The following is a 21,507-nucleotide window of genomic DNA, read 5'->3' as shown; positions in this document are numbered from 1 at the left end:
CTTGGTGGATGATGACACTGTTGGAACATTGTATTATACAGCTCGTTAGCCACAACAGCAATGTGACCCTAGATAACAGCAATAGGACCCCCAGAGAAAACTTACATACACATGCTGACTTTCCACGACCAAAGCCATATTGATTTTGATATGTAAGGCTTGAAAAAATTGAAAAGTTGTTTATGCACTACTGCGTCAAATAGTTTAGAAAGGCTTTTTTTGCTGGGGAATAGTCTGAAATCTTATACAGACCACTTATCACCTTTTTTGAATACCAGAAGAATGTTAACCTGATTGAAATGCTTTGGATAAATACCCAATCTCAGATATAAGTTGCAAATATGAAGCATGATAGGATTAAAAGAAGTGACAGACTTTTTCCAAAATACAGTTGGTGAGTCACCTGGGTCTTTTGTATTGTCATTTTTCATATTCTTCAATGCTGAGTTTTGGTCATCCTCATTGATCAACACATCTCTACCAGGAAATGAAACCAAAGGCTCCATATCAATAGTCTCAATCCTTGACAAATGTTTGGCAAATACTTTAGCAGTGTGGAATTCATCAGACAATAGAATTAAAACTGGATAATGGAGCTATATGTTATTTATCATTAAGGTATATGTATATGTAGTTCAGAATGGACAGTTAATCCAGTATTGATCAATTAATATTGCCCGTGATCTCTACAAAAAGTGATCTCTACAAAAAGTGATCTTTTTGTAGAGATCACGGGCCCATACAAGTGATCTCTAAAAAAGAGAAATCATGACACAGTTTTCCCCAGAAAAATCAAATCGTGACAATTTTCCCCTCTATCTTTCACAGCACATGCTTAACATTTCCCAGTTACACGTGTCCAACACGTTTCAATAGTTTTTAAAGGGAGTTTCATGCTTGATTGGACAGACAAGCCAAATTCGTATTTTTCACTTTTTGTTTTTCCATAATTTACAAGATAGACTGAATAAGTACTTTTTGCACATGTGCTTGGTACTCCTGGTTCCCAAACCACTCTAAGTCAATAAAACTTGTTTTAGTATAAAGTTTTTGTAGAACTTTTTCCTTATGAAAAAACAAATACACTTCAGAAAAGCAAAATATCTGATACACTTCTCATTGTATTCAATAATTCCTTTGATGGCCATTTTAATCCATACTCTCTCTCTCAGATTAACATTAATACAGCAATTTGTCCATATCACGATCTTTTGGGCCTAATAGTAAATCTTTACATGTTTCACAATAATTGATCTCTAAAATATTTCTAGCTAGGTAACCTGAGACATATGCCAATACATTTTAATCATAAATATCCATATCCTCACAGTACCTGGGTGATTATAACTCTTTCACTTTGTCGGTAAGACTTTGGCTGACTTGACTTGATTTCAGAAACAGTAAAGATGTTATGACATATTTCATGAAGGTTTTTTTATGGAATAATTTAATTATTTCATATACTATTACTTCGATTAATATCAATACACTTACACTGTTTCATATTAGCATTAGCATTAGTAGAGGCATTTGATGCAAGAAAGCAAGCTTATACAGCATCAGCCAAAAAAAAAAAAAAAAAAAACTACTTCCACTTCACCCCTCTGTTCGTTCAAAATACCTGTCCAACTGAGCCTTAAACTTATTTAGGCTATCAACCTCCACTACAAGGGATGGAAGTCTGTTCCACCAACCAACCACCCGCTGGCTAAAGGCAGATTTCCGCACGTCTATCCTACATCTGTCTTTCCTCAATTTGAATTTATGCCCTCTCAGGTGATTTTTCTGAGCTAGAGGAAGAATCCCATCAGCATTGAGCATGCTCAAACCATTCAAGGCTTTATACACCTCTATCAGATCACCTCGCTGGTGCCTAGTCTCCAGACACTGTAATTTGCAAAACTTAAGCCTTTCTTCGTAAGAGCACCCCTTTGTTCCATTCACTAATCTTGTTGCCCTTCTCTGTACTCGTTCCAGCAGCTCTACATCCTTCTTGAAATGAGGCCTCCAGACCTGTATACAGTACTCTAGGTGTGGCCTGACCATTGCCTTATACAAGGGAATAATCACCTCCTTATCCCTGCTGGAAAAATTCCTGTATATCATTGACAATACTCCATGAGCTACCCTTGCAGCCTGTCTGCACTGCTCAGAGAACTTCATATCTGCCTGCACAACCACCCCCAAGTCCCTTTCATTCTCTACCACTTTCAGTGTAGTACCACAGAGTTGATACGTTGCTCTGGGGTTGCTGTTTCCCATGTGTAGTACTTTGCATTTGTCAATGTTAAACTTCATTTGCCACCTCTCAGCCCATCTGCTCAACCTTTCCAGATCCTGTTGCAGCAGCATAGTGTCAGTAGTGTCCTTGACAACCCTGCCAACCTTTGTATCGTCTGCAAACTTGGACATTAAGCTTGATATACCATCATCAATATCATTTATAAATACAGAAAACAATAATGGACCCAACACTGAGCCCTGAGGGACTCCACTAATAACATTAGTCCACGATGAGCAGTGTCCATTGATTACCACTCTCTGTCTTCTCCCCCTCAACCACCCCTTTATCCATAGCAGCAATTTGCCTCCAATGTCACACTGCTCCAATTTGTGTAGCAGTCTTCCATGTGCAACAGTATCAAAAGCCTTTCTAAGATCCAAGTATATAATATCAAAGCTATTCCCTGCATCCAGTTCTTTTGTGACTGCATCATAGTATCCAATCAAATTGGATACTATGATGCAGTCATAGATAATTTATAGATAATATAAATTAGTGTAATAAGTTATGAATTAGCTATTCAGTTTTTTTTTTTTTTTTTCCATTTCATTCATTAAACATTTCCTGGTTCTATGGATTCCGATAAATTACCTTAAACGTTCTTTCGGAAATGAGTACAATTGCAGCCACATTTACTGCACACGAAACACTTATTTCTGTGCATGACAGCAAATAATTATAATAATAGAAAAATAAATACACAAATAATTATAACAATAGTAAAAAAAGACTACTTAAAACAAAATTTCTACGTTCAACGAACCTAGAAATCAAGACACAGGAGCAACCACGTGTTAACAACTTAGCATTGGGCATTTGTGTTATTACTCAGTGAGTTTTGATGGCCACAGATCGTTGCGTTAGTTTCATGTTCTGAAAGTGAAGGAGCTGGGATGAATTGAGCAAGAGTCCACTCTGTATCTTACTTCTCTGTGATTTTGAGGCAGATGGAATTTATCCAATTATATTGAAAGAAGGGCGAAGGTAAAGAAAGCCAACACGAGAACGACAAGAAACGTCAGATAACGTACACGGAAAATTTGTTTCCCGATACGGCACTCTAGTGCTGCTCTCTCGGTAAACAGGCGGTAGGTGTTATCGATGTGGAGCAAAGTTGAGAACGATATATTGATTGACAAGTAGGCGTGGCAAACAATGCGCTGATTGGTGCACGAACACAACACACGATAACATCGGGTTAGTGTCATTTTACTAGCACTCAAGCATTAATGGTAACTTTCCCTGATGAACGCTTTCCATAATGGTAAAAAAAGTCAGGTTACCTCCACTTGAATCCCACGGGAGCTTGAACCCCTCCTGAAATGGAGGGGGTAACATAACCTTTTTTCTTTAGAATCATGTGGACTGGCGCATAAATTGTTTAAAATATTATTTTTTTTATTACTGTACTTTTCTTTTTAAAGACACTCGTGCAGATACTAATGTCAATCAACACCTCAACTGCTATTCATTATATACAGGGTGTCTCAAAAATATTAGTACAAACGTTTAGGAGAGGTAGGTAACATCTAAAGGAATGTGAATCGCATAGGAACCCATAACCAGAAACGTCACGGGAAAGTAGTAGCAGAGGCACAAGAAGCAGAAATGACACAAGACAGTAATTAGTGGCAAACATTTATTTGACATAATATTAACAGAGTACGAGATGGATGCATTTCATGATGTTACAACAGATGCTCGAAGGTTCCACCATGAGACGCGATGCATGCGTGACACCGTCGAACACACCTGGAGTTTCTTTGACAGTAGCAGCAGCAGCGCAGATGAGTCTCACCGCGAGTCCATTTCCGTCTCCACAGGCGATTCATACATGATTGATTTGAGGGCCCCCCCACAGAAAGAAATCAAAGCTCGATAAATCAGGTGAGCGTGGGGGTCAGGCAATGGGTCCACCACGGCCAATCCATTGACGCCCAAAACGCCTGTTCAAATGGTCACGAAGACACCTTCCATAATGGGCAGGTGCCCCGTCATGTTGAAACCAAATGTTGCATCTCACATTTGCTGGAACACTGTCAAGTAACCCTGGTAGAACTTGTTCAAGAAAGATCCGATATTTAGCGGAGTTCATGCAGGATGGTAACAGGTATGGGCCGACTAAGCAGTCACCGACCATACCTGCCCACACATTTATTGCGAAGCGACGTTGTGCCACATGGGGGCACGCACCATGTGGGTCGTTGTGAGCCCACACATGAGCATTGTGCTGATTGAATAAGCCTTCCCGAGTGAAATAAGCCTCATCCATGAAAAAAACATAGGCTGGAAAATTCAAGTCTTGAACACTTTCTTGGAGAAACCACTGTGCAAAAGCCACACGTGCAGGATGATCTTGGGGGAGCAGTAACTGAACCCTTTGGAGATGAAAGGGGTGTAAGGAATCATCATGCCAGACATGCTGTACACTGCAACGAGACACTCCTAAGACAGAGGCAACAGCACGTGTGCTGGTAGTAGGATTATTCTGGACGGCATTCAACACACTTTCTTCCATGGCGGGAGTTTGCATCGAATGTGGTCTGCCCACACTACTCCTGTTACCTTTAAATGACCCATAATCGCACAAATTTTGATGCACATGCACAAACAAACGATGGTCTGGTACATGTCTGTCCGGGAAGCGTTCTCCATAAATTTGTTGAGCGGCTCGTCCATTGCCCTCTAATCCATACACTAGGTGCATGTCTGCCAGCTCACAGTTCATATATCGATGCATGCTCTTCGTGTGGCGACTACTGCTTGAATGAGTAAACCAGAAATTTTCCTTCTCTCGCAAACTGATGAACAGTGCCGTGTACCGACATGTACCACTGTGTACCACTAAATATAAGGAAACCGTTTATAATATTTCCTAACGTACCATTTAAGGTCAGGTTACGAAAAATAAAGAAACCTTTTCCTTTTTTCGTAACCAAACCTAAATCAACGGTATAGTAAAAACGCTCATGAACTCCAAAAATCTGCTTTTAATAATAAAAAAACATAATGAAGAACATAAAAATGAACAGAACGAAACTTTTAATTTAGTTTTCATCAAAAAATCAACCAACGTTTTATTTTCCTTACAAATTTCTTCCATCTTTAAAATATTCATTGCTACTATTACCTATTTACTGTTTATTATTTAACTCTTTTTATCTTATTGTATTTTAACACTTTTATTTTATTTCTGTTTTATCTTATGTATATATTATATTTTTATTTTAATAAATTTATTTTAACCAGTTAGTCGGTTGTCGCAAGAAACTTTGATGATATAATGCAACCCGACGCACAAGGCTTGTTTTCTAAATTGCAAAGCTTTTCAAGCATATTTTGAACAATTTTCTCATAATCCTGTGATTTATGATTTCCTAGAAAGTTTTCCATTACACTTTTAAAAGCAATCCAGGCTTCTCTTTCAACGTCAGTCGTAGTAGTTTCAAACTGACCGTCTAAAACCAATTTTCTAACTTGGGGACCAATGAAGATACCCTCCTTAAGTTTTGCTTCAGATAAACTGGGAAATTTACTGCAAAGGTACTTAAAGCAGTTGCCATCCTTATTCAATGCTTTAACAAATTGCTTCATTATGCCTAACTTGATATGCAGTGGAGGTAAAAGTATTTTTTCTGGCTTTCGTGCACAATATTTTTTGACCCCGGTGTAAGATTGGATTGTGCCTCTGAGGCCATTGCTTCTTTATCTAATGCAGCTCTTTAGCTCTGCTATCCCATTCACAAATAAAGCATGGCATTTTAGTGTACCCACCCTGTTGCCCCAACAACGTACATAACACTTTTAAGTCTCCACATAGTTGCCATTTGTGATCTTGATATTTAATTTTCTCCAGAAGCAACTTTAGATTGTCATAAGTTTCTTTTAAGTGGGCTGAATGAGGAACTGGCACAGATGTGTACTTATCTCCATTATACAAGAGAACACCTTTTAAACTAGTCTTAGAAGAATCTATAAATAGTCTCCATTCACTAGGAACATATGATGGAGCTCCTAAGGCACTTATTAAACCAGCAATATCACTGCAATATACGAGAGGACCTTCTTGTGAAAAATACTGTATAAACTCCCTTTCACGATTTCTGTACCTGGGGCAAGTAAGGTCTTCGCTTGAAGTCTGGATCCCAGAATTTCAGCAGCATACTTTGGAAGACCTAAGTCCCTTACTAAATCATTTAGTTTGACTTGTGTGAATTGCTGTGGCGTTAAAATATTTTCTGGTTGATAACATTCCTCTTCACTAACCTCTTTAGCTTCTGCTTTGGTGGAAGATGTGGACTCCAAAGTTTCTGGTGGAGGTTTTACAGGCAGATCAGGTCCATGCGGAGCACACCTTTTTTCCTTGACTCCATTTTCTAAGATGTTCGACACATGTATGGCATACTTTATGTGGTGCCCACGATTTATCCTGATCACCTAGTTTTATATCAAAGTATGCATAATAAGATTTTTTTTTACAAAATCTGTAATATTTCGCCTCTGCTTTACAGGAACAAAACAACCACATATGTAACAAAATATGTCAGGACTGTTTATACACTTTCTGGTTGCCATACTAAAAGAAAACTAACACACAATGAGAGCTCACGACGGTTTTTACAGGCGTACTCTAACCGCATAAGGGATGTGCCACTTATATAGGCTCTGTGGTTGAGTGGACTGTACAAACAAGTGAGTGCATGCTCAGACAAGTTTAACTCCTAACTACACACAGGAGTCTCCCAAACTCCTGTGTGTAGTTAGGGGTTAAAAAACTCAGACTCAGAAAATAAAATTCTGGGAATCACAGATGGGCCGGAAGAGCAGGGTGGGGGGGGCCATCTACCTTCCTGGGTCAAGGTTGGCTACCTTGCAGTGTGTGTGTGTGTGTGTAGTTACGGGATAAACATGCACAATCTGTTGTATTTGATACTGATTATGAATATAGGGGTATAAAACTTGTAAACCATTGCAGAAACTGTAAAAAAAAAATGTAGTTATGTACAAATTTGCGTATAATACCTAGGTAATATTTTGTTAATGAATTGTGAAAAATCTTTACATGATAGAAACAAACGGACTTTGATTTAGTAATCAGTAAACATGCATAAATAACTGCCACAAACCCCAGATACACTGTAAACCAGTGTAATTGTATAAAATTTTAATGATATATATCAAACTTTAGGTGTGTTGTGAAATAATATTTCTATTTTATTTTCATATTTTGTTAATTTTAAGAGGCACCTTGATTGTTAAAAAGTTAAATCTTTATAAATCTTTTGCCATTTGATGTCATTTGCTGCATCGCTAAAACCAAAAAAAAAAAATTCTATTTATAACCTAGATACGAGATTATCTATTAAAAATAAAACACTATCTTTAGGAATTTTTTTTAAAAAAAATTTTAATTTTGAGCCTTGGATCGAGGGAGGCCCCCCCTGCTGGGATTTAGGGCTTTTCATTCTAGAACCCAAGTGATTTCTTTTCTCCTCAAGGTTAAGCTCTACTATTATGTTTAGGAGTAAGACTAGGCTCTGCAATCCACTGGTCCAGCATTCACTGCATTTTTATTGATTTTTATTATTATTTTATTATCATACGGGGCATTATACCCAAGAAGGGAGAGAAAATCTTCATTGCAATCTGAAATTAAGATGCCCACAGTATGCTTAATGTTGCAACCTACTTGTCATGTCATGCAGGCCAGGGGTTAACATGCTAAGCAACAATGAGAGAAAATTTACATACAAATAAAAATTTTAAGTTAATAATAAACAGTGAAAGAGACTGCTCTCCACATGACAGTTCATTCTTTTTGGGGAGTATCATTACAATACAAGAGTCAAAACTAGATATTTTTGCAAGTCTGATAATAAAAAAAATAATAATAAAAAAAAAGGGAGAGAGACAAATATACTTAGTCCAACTGTTGCCATTGCATGGATAAGACTTCCTTTCTATAGCTTTTGTCACATGAAAATTTGTGAAGGTCAGCATCAAGTTTATAGACCTGAGACAGCATCTAAAAAGGGAGGAAACAATCCATCAGGAAAAGTCTTATATTCTGGGGGCTACTCTTGGAGCAGTCCTCAAGGCTGGAAGAGGAATTCTCTGGCAGCACGAATCCCATATAGATGGTTCAGAAATAAGTTCCGCAACCATTTTCACTGTGATGACCAGCTTCTGGGAATTAATAAGCTCAGAGAGACTGGGACCCCTCATTGCATTTGCTAATGCTGTCATTCTGTTTTGCAGCAGCAGATTAGGCTTCCAGTTGGCCCACTGCAGTAACCAATATTCACATGCAATGAGAGGTTTTTTGGTCATTAGGGTGGCCGAAGCCCATATTTCCAATGTGTACAATAGTGGTGGGTAGACAATCGTTCTGATGTATTTCTCAATTATTCTAGGATCTTTAATATGCAGCAGATTTTATTTTGTCGTCCAATACAGACTCGAAGCTCGTGAGGCGAGTTTATCCAGCTGAGTATTAAAACAGAATTTAGGATCGAATATTACACCTAAGTCAGAATGCATATTTACAACAAGGATTTGGGTGCTACCAAAAGTCAGAGCGATTACTGTGGGATTGGTCTTCAGAGAGAATATCATCATCCTGGTCTTCTCAGGATTGATTGTCAATCCAAAGTGCTGAAGAAAGGATGCAATTTTCAGTGAGCATTTGTTTCAGTCTTATAATAAGTGCTGTTGTGCATTTCAAGCAGTGTCAGATTTATATATGATGAGGTTTCACATATTTTGAGCTCTCATTGGATTGGAACCTCATTCAATGAGGTTATGCTAAGTAAATCTATTATTATATTGGTTATTCCTAATATTATGTAATTTTTGAGAGACTAGTAACATTAATGACAAAAAATATAGCTGTTCTAAACCAGCATTAAAAAACACAATAAAAATTAATTGAAGTTCAGGTTTCACCTGAGAATGCCCTGAGGAAGTTAATAAGCTTAAACAGCAATGTCAGCTGTCATATAGGAGAACTCATTGCAATAAAAAAGGCTTTTTATTAGGCTTTTTTGCATATCATATTCTACCTGAATATGAACTGAGTCTATGAACTGAGAGCCTGACAAAGGTGCAAGGATGCAGTACTCAGCGCCGCATAATTTTACATATAATGAAATAAGTATCCTAGACTGTTTTTTCTGTAATGAGGTATAGTTTCATTATTCTGTGAATTTCCACACTATTTTTGTAAAATCCTTGCTCCTAGTCAAAATTGTAGTGAGATGTGTATGTTATTAGCATTAGCATTAGCATTAGCAGAGGCATATGATGCAAGAAAGCAAGCTTATTCAGCATCAGCCAAAAAAAAAAAAAAAACCCACTCCCATTTCACCACTCCGTTCGTTCGAAATACCTGTCCAGTTGAGCTTTAAATTTGTTTAGGCTATCAACTTCAACAACAAGTGATGGAAGTCGGTTCCACCAACCAACCACCCGCTGGCCAAAGGCAAATTTCCGCACATCTATCCGACATCCGTCCTTCCTCAATTTGAATTTATGCCCTCTGAGGTGATTATTCTGAGAAAGATGAAGAATCCCATTGGCATTGAGCATGCTCAAACCATTCAAAGCCTTATACACCTCTATCAGATCACCTCGCCGGTGCCTAGTCTCCAGACTCTGTAATTTGCAAAACTTAAGCCTTTCTTCGTAAGAGCAACCCTTTGTTCCATTCACTAATCTTGTTGCCCTTCTCTGTACCCGTTCCAGCAGCTCTACATCCTTCTTGAAATGAGGCCTCCAGACCTGTATACAGTACTCAAGATGTGGCCTTACCATTGCCTTATACAAGGGAATAATCACCTCCTTATCCCTGCTAGAAAAATTCCTGTATATCATTGACAAGACACCATGAGCTACTCTTGCAGCTCGTCTGCACTGCTCAGAGAACTTCATATCTGCCTGCACAATTACCCCCAGGTCCTTTTCATTCTCCACCACTGTCAGTGTAGTACCGCAGAGTTGATACGTTGCTCTGGGGTTACTGTTTCCCATATGCAGCACTTTACATTTGTCGATGTTAAACCTCATTTGCCACCTCTCAGCCCATCTGTTCAACCTTTCCAGATCCTGTTGCAGCAGCATAGCGTCAGTATTGTCCTTAACGACCCTGCCAACCTTTGTATCATCTGCAAACTTGGACATTAAACTTGATATCCCATCATCAATATCATTCATAAACACCGAAAACAACAACGGACCCAACACTGAACCTTGAGGAACTCCACTAATAACATTAGTCCACGTTGAGCAGTGTCCATTGATTACCACTCTCTGTCTTCTGCCACTCAACCATCCCCTTATCCATAGCAGCAATTTGCCTCCAATGCCACACTGCTCCAATTTGTGCAGCAGTCTTCCATGTGCAACAATATCAAAAGCCTTTCTAAGATCCAAATATATAATATCAAAGTTATTCCCTGCATCCAGTTCTTTTGTGACTACATCATAGTATCCAATCAAATTGGTCAGGCAAGACCTGCCCTTAACAAAACCATGCTGCGTCTGAGCTATAACTGAATTCTTGTCTAGATGATCCTGCAGTGCTTCTTTAACCAGTGCCTCCATTAATTTACCTGGAACAGAAGTTAAACTAACAGGTCTATAATTACTTGTGTCAGCCTTTGATCCTCCTTTGTGAATTGGAGTTACATTTCCACATCTCCAGTCTATGGGTACCACCCCTGAGTCCAAAGAAGCTCTCATAATTATGGCTAGGGGCTTGCTTACTTCCTTTGCTGCCTCCTTTAATATAACTGGATAGATCCCATCTACCCCAGGTGCCTTTTTTATGTTTATCCTCAACAATCTCTCCTCCACTTTCCTCTCAGTTATTACAAAATCATCCAGCTCACTGCCAATGTTTACTTTACCTACATCATTCTCCTTCCTGAATAACTTCTCATGCGTGAATGTAGATGCAAAATACTCGTTTAGATTGTTAGCCACCTGAGCAGGATCCTCAACTGTTGAACCATCAATATCCAGTGGACCAATCTGATTCATCCCTTTCCTTTTCGAGTTCAAGTATGTAAAGAACTCTTTTCTGTTTTTCTTTGCATCCTTTGCCAAGGATTTTTCATAGTCTGCCTTTGCCTGCCTAATCTCCTTTGTGACTTGGTTACAGACCAACTTATATCTATCATAGGCTTCCATGTCACCCATTAATTTGTATGTATCCCATGCATTTTTCTTCTCTGCCACATGTCTCATTAGTTCATCTGACAACCATTTAGGCCTAAACCTTGAACAATATTTCTTAGTTGGTATGTAAAGCCTGGCAGCCTCCAAGATTAGTTCCTTGAATGCTTCCCATTTTGAGTTTGCTGTTGGTAACATCATCAGTTGGTCCCACTGTATAGAATTTAAATACTGTCTCAGACCATCATAGTCGCCTTTACGAAAACAAAAACCCTTCCCTTTACCTCTGATGGTAGTTACCTCCTTGAGTAAATCCCACGTCAACACACTGTGATCACTGCCACCTAGTGGTTCATTTATCTGCAGGTTCTTAATGCATGAAGAATCACTACTGATAATCAGATCAAGAGTATTGCTCCCTCTTGTTGCCTCACGAACATGCTGATGTAGAAAACAATCATCCAATAAATCCACAAAAGCCTTGCTAGTGTGCGAGTGACCAACCCACAAATGAAAGCATATTGTTAGGCTAATGTTTTTCAATGAAACAATAAATGCTAAATGATACCAGGAGATTGTCATAAAATTTGTTGCTTTTTTGGAACAGATTAGTGCTGCCCAGAACTGGCTCAAAGGTTTGTGGCACCCAACTTTAGTTTTGGTGTCTGCACTCTCATTCCCTTCATAAGTTGAAAAGGCTTTTCAGTTCAAAAATTAAATATAAATTGTTTATATAAATTGTTAAAAATTAAATATAAATTGATAATTTTATTGTTTATTTCATTCAGTTCATTTTATTAAAATCATAAAATAAAAATATATTTATTAATTTAAATTTAATAAGCGACATTGATTATTGCATATTCATTAAATTTTCTGCTTCAAAGATTAACTGTTCAGGCCATAACAGCTGTAAATTCATTTTTCTATAATTTCATGTGGGTCTAAATCCTTGGCAATGGCATGTTCAATTAATGAGATTGACAACTCATCCACCTGATCTTTTGTCATCGTGTAACTGAGATTGGTTTGGATTAACTTTGTCTTTGAAAAAGCTTCCTTTGGCACTGGCTACTGATAGTGGTGATGTTAAATGAATTCTCAGTACCACAGAAAGACTTGTCGATGATGCCATCAAATTGTTTGAGCACGTGAACTATGAGATTTTCAGTGAGAACCTTTGAAATGGTTTTGAAAATATTTTAACTCTTCATATAAATTAATGACAGAAATGGCTTTCTGATCACCATCTATAAGCAGAATGTCTAAATCCCTATTAGAATTGATCATTATGCTTTGCTATCAACTTAACACATTCACTGCCACTTACATTTCAAAGGGTTCTTTATTTGTGCCATGGGGTACTGCTGTGAGGTGCTTCTCTTGGGCTGCTTCTTGGGTGCTGGAACACATAGGCACTGTTTTTAGTAAATTGACTTTGTCTGTGTAGAATAATCACTCCAAGTAATGCGCATCTGTTGTTTGTAATATTCTCTCATCAACAGATGCATTTGAATGGGATTCAGAATCCACATCAGTTCAATACAATTCTGTTTCAGTGATATATTGTAAAGATGAAATTATGAAGAACTGATGATTCAATATCATCAGTTTCAACATGCTGTCCATCCCTGTTCCTTTTCAGTCCTGATATGTCCCAGGCTTTGGATCCATTATAACAACTTGTTAGAATAAAATTTTGTAGGAAAATACTTTTTACATAAAATTTTATCAGTAGACACACACTAAGGATTTTGTTTTTCACAAACTAAAAAATTAAAATTCAGCAAGCATAACCTTCAAAAAATTTTACTTTTTCTTGTGAAAAATATTAAACTAGATAAAATAACTTCAACATAAGCAAAGAACGTATCAAACTGCAAACCAAGTACACAGCTTTTATGGCTCTCTCTAGACAGGGCAATTCATGCTAAGCAAAATCCCAGCCACAATGCAATAACCCGTGGTTCAGTTAGTGTGTCAATATTTCCCAGTTGTTCATTTCATGTGCTTTTTCTTTTACAGTGCTCATTTATTGTCCACAATTGAATGGACACATCTGCATTGAGGTACAAAAATTGCAGTTCATATTGACACAAGTTTGTATTCAGGCAGCAAGCATGTTAAACTTGTCTTTCAATGACTGGATTTTACTGTCTAAAAACGTTGAAAAAAAAATAATTGCAAAATTCTTTTGCTATTGTGCCAACTTCATCTCAGTGTTCATTATCAAACTTTCTCTTTTGGAAAGTATTCTTGTTTGTTCAAATTCAGGTTCGGTATCCAATTCAATCAGCAACTCTTTTTTTTTTTTAATTTTTTTATCTAGAACAGTGTTTCCCAACCTTTTTCAGATATAGACCACTTTCAGTAGTAGCCACAGACCACAAAAAAAAATTAAACTAACATGCAAATATGTTAGTAACTATTTTTTAAATGTAATGATATGTAGTCATACTTAACATATATAGTATACCTTAGCTTGTTATAAGTATATTGTTAATTCTCATTGATGTAAATAGGATTGTTGGGAAAAAAGCTCTGTTTTACCATAAAGTTCCATGGACCATTTTTTTAAGTTACTCGAACTACAGGTTGGGAAATGCTGGTCTAGAAGGCATTGAATTTATCATCTGTTCTGCAATTTTTAAAGTATTCAGTTTATTCTGAAAGCAGGGGGGGTGACACATTCAAATTGATCTTTTAGAGGGCTTTGCTTGTGAAAAATTTGTACCCTAATTGCCTATGTACAATTGCTTTCTTTTAAACTGTTCACTTGTTTATTGATAGTGATTTCTTTTTTCTTTTTTTTCTGCTGCTCTTTCAAATTTTGGCACCCACTAAACATTGTGCCCTAGTGCTGCCTAAAATATAGCCAACCAACTATGAATCTGTTGGAAGAATTTTTTGATTTTAGCTCACTACTTCAAAAAGATTATGGCCACTATGTTTCCCTGACTCGTCAGCTCTGGATTATTTTTTGTGGGGAATTAAAATAAAAAAGTTGTAGCAATAATCTGCAGTCATTAAAGGAACTTACATAGAACACTGAAGTTGGTATCCAAAACATAGACCTCATAAAACTTTGCAAGTGATGCACAATATGATAAACAGGAGAGATGTATGTTTACATTTTCAACGCTTATTGTCATTAATATATATCTTTATAAAAAACATTGTTAATAAATAAATAATGAAAATGTTTTAATTTCCATTATTCTAACTCCCTCATATAGGTTTTGATTTTAAATTGATAATGCTGAATTATGATAAAAAGAAAATCTGTAGTTGCTTGTTACTGCATGGCAGTGTCAGATTTAAATACTAGTTTCCAAGGGTCAGTTATTTTGTTGTTTATTTCTCATCAGAGGAATATAATCTAAAGAATTGCTCTTACCAGTCAAGAATAAAAGACAGTGATAGTCAAATCAGTAATATATGATAGGAAATAGGTGCCCATGGTAGTTTCAAGGTGGAGAATGGAGATATATAAACTTTAAAAACTCTATTGGTTGGCACTACAGCAATAATAGTTAGACATAAGCAAGTAGTACAAGATGGTGACATTTCTAATAATGAAATTGATATTAATGTTTAATTATTTATTTAAATCTAGCATGCTGGAAAAACACAAGGATCTTCTAATAAATGGACGCAAAAATATTCAAATATTCTTCCCGATGTGCGGAAAAAGTGTTGATATGAAGTGGTAAGTTCAGTCTTTTTTTTTTTTTTTTTATTACTCCAAAACAGCCGAAGCCTTACAGAGAAGGAATTTGACAGTAGCAATACAGTAATCATTCTATTTACAATCTGTACACAATGGCAGGTATCAATATACAGTTTCAAATATACAAGGTCAATTTACAACATATACAATGCATATCATACGTTACAAGCGATTTGCATTTGAGCAAAGCTATGGTAACAGAGAAATTTGTATTTCTAAGCATTTTGTTGTTTTCTTTTCCTGGTAGTTCACATTAAGTAGTTGCATTGATTGATTTGTGTTATTATTCTTATTGTTATCCCTATTTTTTTTTTTTTTCCTAATTGTTATTTCTTATCTTTGTTCATTGAAAAAATTTTATTTTTTTATTTTTGTTAAAGCTAAGTATACCTATCTTTATAGTATTATTATTGTTCTTATTATTAAATTAGTCATTTATTTTCATTCTCTATTAGTTTGATTGTAAAACCTTTGCAGCTCTTTTTTGATATTAATGTTTTCATTTAGGATATCAATATTGGATTCATTCAGCAATTTTGCAGTTCTGTTGAAGTAATGGAATCTGAGTTGATCAGTTCTCAATGGATCTTGTGCCAGCATATTTTGTCTTCTCAAGGCTCTTGGAGGACAGCTGAAGTTGATGAGGTAGAGTAGCTCGGGGGCATCCAACTTTCCAGCCACGAGATGCATTAGGAATTTGCAGTCTGCCGCAGCTCTTCTTTAGTAGAGTGGTACAATCCTGAAGTGAATGCACCATTCATCGTAGGATTTTGTGTTCAATTCCAACCTAGATTTGTACACCAGGAATCTGACTATGGATTTCTGAATACGTTCCAGTTGTTTTATAAGAATTTTGGTGTGAGGATTCCAGATTTGTGAGGCATATTCTAGAATTGGGTTGATTATCATTATGCAAGCTGTTTTTATGAGCTGTACGTTGGTGAAATCGAAGCAGATTCTTTTAAGCAGTCCAAGGGGTTTGGAGGCCTTAGCTGTAGTTTTATTTACATGTGTGCTGAATTTTCCCTTCTCAGAAAACCATACTCTCAAATCTGAAACCTCATGTATTCTCAATAGCTCATGATTATTAGCTTAAGGTTATTGCTTGATTATTATAATAAGGAACTGTACAGGGAAATAGAGTGGGCCAGTAAATCAGAGTGTCTTATAATGGGAGATTTTAATTTCCCAGATATTGACTGGAATTTGGGGGCTGGATACTCACACACTAGCAGGGCTTTTGTGGATTTATTGGATGATTGTTTTCTACATCAGCATGTTCGGGAGGCAACTAGAGGGAGTAATACTCTTGATTTGATTATCAGCAGTGATTCTTCATGCATTAAGAATCTGCAGATAAATGAACCACTAGGTGGCAGTGATCACAGTGTGCTGAAGTGGGATTTACTCAAAGAGGTAACTACCATTAGGGGTAAAGGGAAGGGTTATTGCTTCCGTAAAGGCGACTACGATGGACTGAGACAGTATTTAAATTCTATACAGTGGGACCAACTGATGATGTTACCAACAGCAAATTCAAAATGGGAAGCATTCAAAGAACTTATCTTGGAAGCTACTAGGCTTTACATACCAACTAAGAAATATTGTTCAAGGTTTAGGCCAAAATGGATGTCAGATGAACTAATGAGGCATATGGCAGAGAAGAAAAATGCATGGGATACTTACAAATTAACACATGACACAGAAGCCTATGATAGATACAAGTTGATATGCAACCAAGTTACAAAGGAGGTTAGGCAGGCGAAGGCAGATTACGAGAAATCCTTGGCAAGGGATGCAAAGAAAAACAGCAAAGAGTTCTTTACTTATGTAAACTCTAGAAGGAAAGGGATGAATCAGATTGGTCCACTTGATATTGATGGGTCAAGTGTTGATGATCCTGCTCAGGTGGCTAACAAACTAAATGAATATTTTGCATCGACATTCACACATGAGGAGTTATTCAGCGAGGGGAATGCCAGAGGTGTATTCAACTCTAGCAGTAAGTTACAGAATCTTGAAATAACTGGGAGTAAAGTGGAGGAGAAACTGTTGAAGATAAACACAAGAAAGGCACCCGGGGTGGATGGGATCTATCCAGTTATATTAAAGGAGGCAGCAAAGGAAGTAAGCAAACCCTTAGCCATAATTATGAGAGCTTCCTTGGACTCAGGGGAGGTACCCATAGACTGGAAATGTGCAAATGTGACCCCAATTCACAAAGGAGGATCAAAGGCTGACACAAGTAATTATAGACCTGTGAGCTTGACTTCTGTTCCAGGAAAATTAATGGAGGCACTGGTTAAAGACGCACTGCAGGATCATTTAGACAAGACTTCAGTTATAGCTCAGACACAGCATGGTTTTGTTAAGGGGAAGTCTTGCCTGACCAACTTGATTGGATACTATGATGCAGTCACAAAAGAACTGGATGCAGGGAATAACTTTGATATTATATACTTGGATCTTAGAAAGGCTTTTGATACTGTTGCACATGCAAGACTGCTACACAAATTGGAGCAGTGTGACATTGGAGGCAAATTGCTGCTATGGATAAAGGGGTGGTTGAGGGGGAGAAGACAGAGAGTGGTAATCAATGGACACTGCTCATCGTGGACTGATGTTATTAGTGGAGTCCCTCAGGGCTCAGTGTTGGGTCCATTATTGTTTTCTGTATTTATAAATGATATTGATGATGGTATATCGGGATTAATGTCCAAGTTTGCAGACGATACAAAGGTTGGCAGGGTTGTCAAGGACACTACTGACACTATGCTTCTGCAACAGGATCTGGAAAGGTTGAGCAGATGGGCTGAGAGGTGGCAAATGAAGTTTAACGTTGACAAATGTAAAGTACTACACATGGGAAACAGCAACCCCAGAGCAACGTATCAACTCTATGGTACAACACTGACAGTGGTAGAGAATGAAAGGGACTTGGGGGTGGTTGTGCAGGCAGATATGAAGTTCTCTGAGCAGTGCAGACGGGCTGCAAGAGTAGCTCATGGAGTATTGTCAATGATATACAGGAATTTTTCCAGCAGGGATAAGGAGGTGATTATTCCATTGTATAAGGCGATGGTCAGGCCACACCTAGAGTACTGTATACAGGTCTGGAGGCCTCATTTCAAGAAGGATGTAGAGCTGCTGGAACGAGTACAGAGAAGGGCAACAAGATTAGTGAATGGAACAAAGGGGTGCTCTTACGAAGAAAGGCTTAAGTTTTGCAAATTACAGTGTCTGGAGACTAGGCACCAGCGAGGTGATCTGATAGAGGTGTATAAAGCCTTGAATGGTTTAAGCATGCTCAATGCTGATGGGATTCTTCCTCTAGCTCAGAATAATCACCTGAGAGGGCATAAATTCAAATTGAGGAAAGACAGATGTAGGATAGACGTGCGGAAATTTGCCTTTAGCCAGCGGGTGGTTGGTTGGTGGAACAGACTTCCATCCCTTGTGGTGGAGGTTGATAGCCTAAATAAGTTTAAGGCTCAGCTGGACAGGTATTTTGAACGAACAGAGGGGTGAAGTGGAAGTGGTTTTTTTTTTTTTTTTTTTTTTGGCTGATGCTGCATAAGCTTGCTTTCTTGCATCAAATGCCTCTACTAATGCTAATGCTAATGCTTAATAGGGATAATTAATCTTGTGTTTTTTGTGATAGTCTGCGACAGACATGGTGCAGCATTTGTTTAAATTTAGTGTTAGACCATTGTTTGTGATCCATCGGGTGATGGTGTCTAGTCCATTTTCCAGTGCTTCACAGTCTTGTGTTGTTTTGATGGTTTTGTATATTTTAAAGTCATCTACATATGAGAGCACTTTGATGTCAACATGTTGCATACAATCTTGTATGTCATTAATATATACAGCAAAGAGTAGTGGCCCCAGAGGAGAACCCTGTGGGACTTCCCTTTGTATATGGAAAGTGGAGGAGTATCTTCCTTCAAAACGAAGTCTGCTTTTCCTGTTTTCAAGGAAGTTAGACATAAGTGATAAGGCATTACTTGATAAACCTATGTGCTTTAATCAGTCTGTACTGTATGAAAAAAAAAAAAATGCAAAGATATAAAATGTAATTATCTCTTTCATTATCAGTCTAAATGTTCATTGTCCATACCCAGACTTATGCTAAGCAAGTCTCGTGAATATTATTAAAAATACTAGTACCTTCTTTGAAACTCTGCAATTTCTCAACTTATAGTGTCTAGGTTGTCTATTTTTATTATTATCGACCTATTTTGTGATTGAACTCATACTTTCTGAAAATATGCTATCTGATATTATCAATTAAGTAAAGTGTAAAATTTGCTATATAAAGGATTTCTCCTGTGTTTTGTTTTGTGTGTTTTCTGTCTAGATTGGTATTAGCATTAGTAGAGGCACATGATGCAAGAAAGCAAGCTTATACAGCATCAGCCACAAAAAAAAAAAAAAAAAAAAACCTTCCCAATTTCACTGATTCATTCATTCCAAATGTTTATCTAGTTCTGCCTTAAATTTATTTAAGCTATCAACTTCCACAACAACAGATGGAAATTTGCTCCAGCAATCAACTACCTGCTAGCTAAAGGCAAACTTCCGCACATCTATTCTACAACTGACTTTCCTCAGTTTGAATCTATGCCCCTCTCAGGTTTGTAATCTGAACAAAAGGAAGAATCCCATCAGCATTGAGCCTGCTCAATCCATTCAAGGCCTTATTCACCTCAATAAGATTGCCTTGCTGCCTAGTCTCCAGAAGTTGCAATTTGCAGAACTTAAGCCTTTCTACATAAGAGTACTCCTTGTTCCCTTCACCAGTCTCGTTGCCCTTCTCTGTACTCATTCTAGCAACTCTACATCTGTCCTAAAATGAGACTTCCAGACCTGTATGCAGTACTCAAGGGGTGGCCTGACCATTGCCTTATACAAGGGGTTAATCACCTCCTCATCCCTGCTCGCAAAGTAGTGCTGGTATTCACTGATCACAAAATTAAATTAATTAAATTTTATTTGCAATTTGCTTAAATTTCTCTTTATACTCTAGTATAATCCTGAGGTGGCTAGAGGAGTCATAATTTTGTTGTACTGTTTTGAGGCACCTGGAAAACACACATCCACAGTTAACAATAGACCATGCAATTTTTGAGGTGGCAAAAGTATTCAGTCACAAAGCATATATACCTGCATCCACATGTGCTACTCAGAACCATATATATTCCTTTCAAAAAAAAAAAAAAATCCACCTATACCCAATATTTTGAGAGTGGTAACCCTTCCAAGAATTGAGTGCTCTTCAACATTAATGAGAATTGTATAGAGACACATTCAACAGGTACTTTGTCATATCAACAGACAAATCCAAGTGCTCATCTTGATCCTCGTAATAATCAATCTGCTGCTAATTGTACAATTTTATTCATGGTTAACCCATTTTAATTTGGCACTTGCCATGGTAGATTGCACAGACTGGCAGCCTTGCAAAGATCACTGCATGCATGACCAGAGTGAATTAGTATTGTCTCTGGATGAGGTTATAGACTTTGAAAATTAAGTGATGGACAAAAGCTGGTGCTATAGATGCTAAAAAACATTATTGTAAGTAGTGGCCAAAGCTATTTTTCTTACATAGCATTGATCAAACAAAGTTTGCTACTTTGTGTACTGATCTCATATTGGAAGCACCTTCACCATGAGTTGCCTTCACTATTCGGGCACTCAGAAGTATATAAAAATATGCTTCTCCACTGCAGTAGCATGTATTATTTATAATAGCACAATACTAAGGCAACCAGCTCATGGCAAAGGTGCCTCCACATTGTGAGATCAGTTTGCTAAGTAGCAAACCTAGTTTGGCCAATGCTATCTAAGAAAAAGGCTTTGGCCACCAAAGCCTTTTTCTTAGATAGCATTGTCTAACATTGTCTTACAATAAGACTTTGAAAATATAACTGCTTCCAAAGAAGCACTGACCAGATACATAGCAAACAAGTGCAATGCACCAAAGTCCTGTAGTCAGTGGAAGACTCTAGAAGACCCAACCTTGACATTCTTATATTGAACTGATGACAAAGTGCAGAATATACACATTCCTCATACTTTCAGAGGGACTCCAGTCTAAAACATACATTAAATGAGATTTGGTAGACTACTACAAGCAGGTTTCCTGGTATTATAATGCTATTCACATTTCCTTCATTTCATACCAGGAAAAGGTATACAAAATTGAAAAGATCCTTTCTTCAAAACTGGCTCAGAGGGGTTTAGAAAAGTTTCTTTTGATAGCCAAGCCTCAAAGTTGAACAGTAGTGGGAGCCACAAGAGTTTGCTGTGCTTTTGT

The 21,507-nt window shown here is 37.4% G+C and overlaps 1 protein-coding gene across 1 annotated transcript in view; it reads left to right on the top strand.

Annotated features, from left to right (window-relative positions):
• The window catches only part of LOC150075387 (thiopurine S-methyltransferase-like), a 38,239-nt gene that overhangs the window by 13,859 nt on the left and 2,873 nt on the right, over positions 1-21,507 (top strand). Inside the window, exon 3 of the mRNA XM_090388470.1 lies at positions 15,075-15,167. Coding sequence (XP_090244596.1) covers positions 15,075-15,167 — 93 coding nt within the window. The remainder of the gene's footprint in view (positions 1-15,074; positions 15,168-21,507) is intronic.

The sequence above is a fragment of the Mastigoproctus giganteus genome, chromosome 14 (genome assembly GCF_048544385.1).
Source record: "Mastigoproctus giganteus isolate SK-2022 chromosome 14, ASM4854438v1, whole genome shotgun sequence".
In the NCBI taxonomy this organism is placed as follows: domain Eukaryota; kingdom Metazoa; phylum Arthropoda; class Arachnida; order Uropygi; family Thelyphonidae; genus Mastigoproctus; species Mastigoproctus giganteus.
This window is presented reverse-complemented; position numbering and strand designations above follow the sequence as displayed.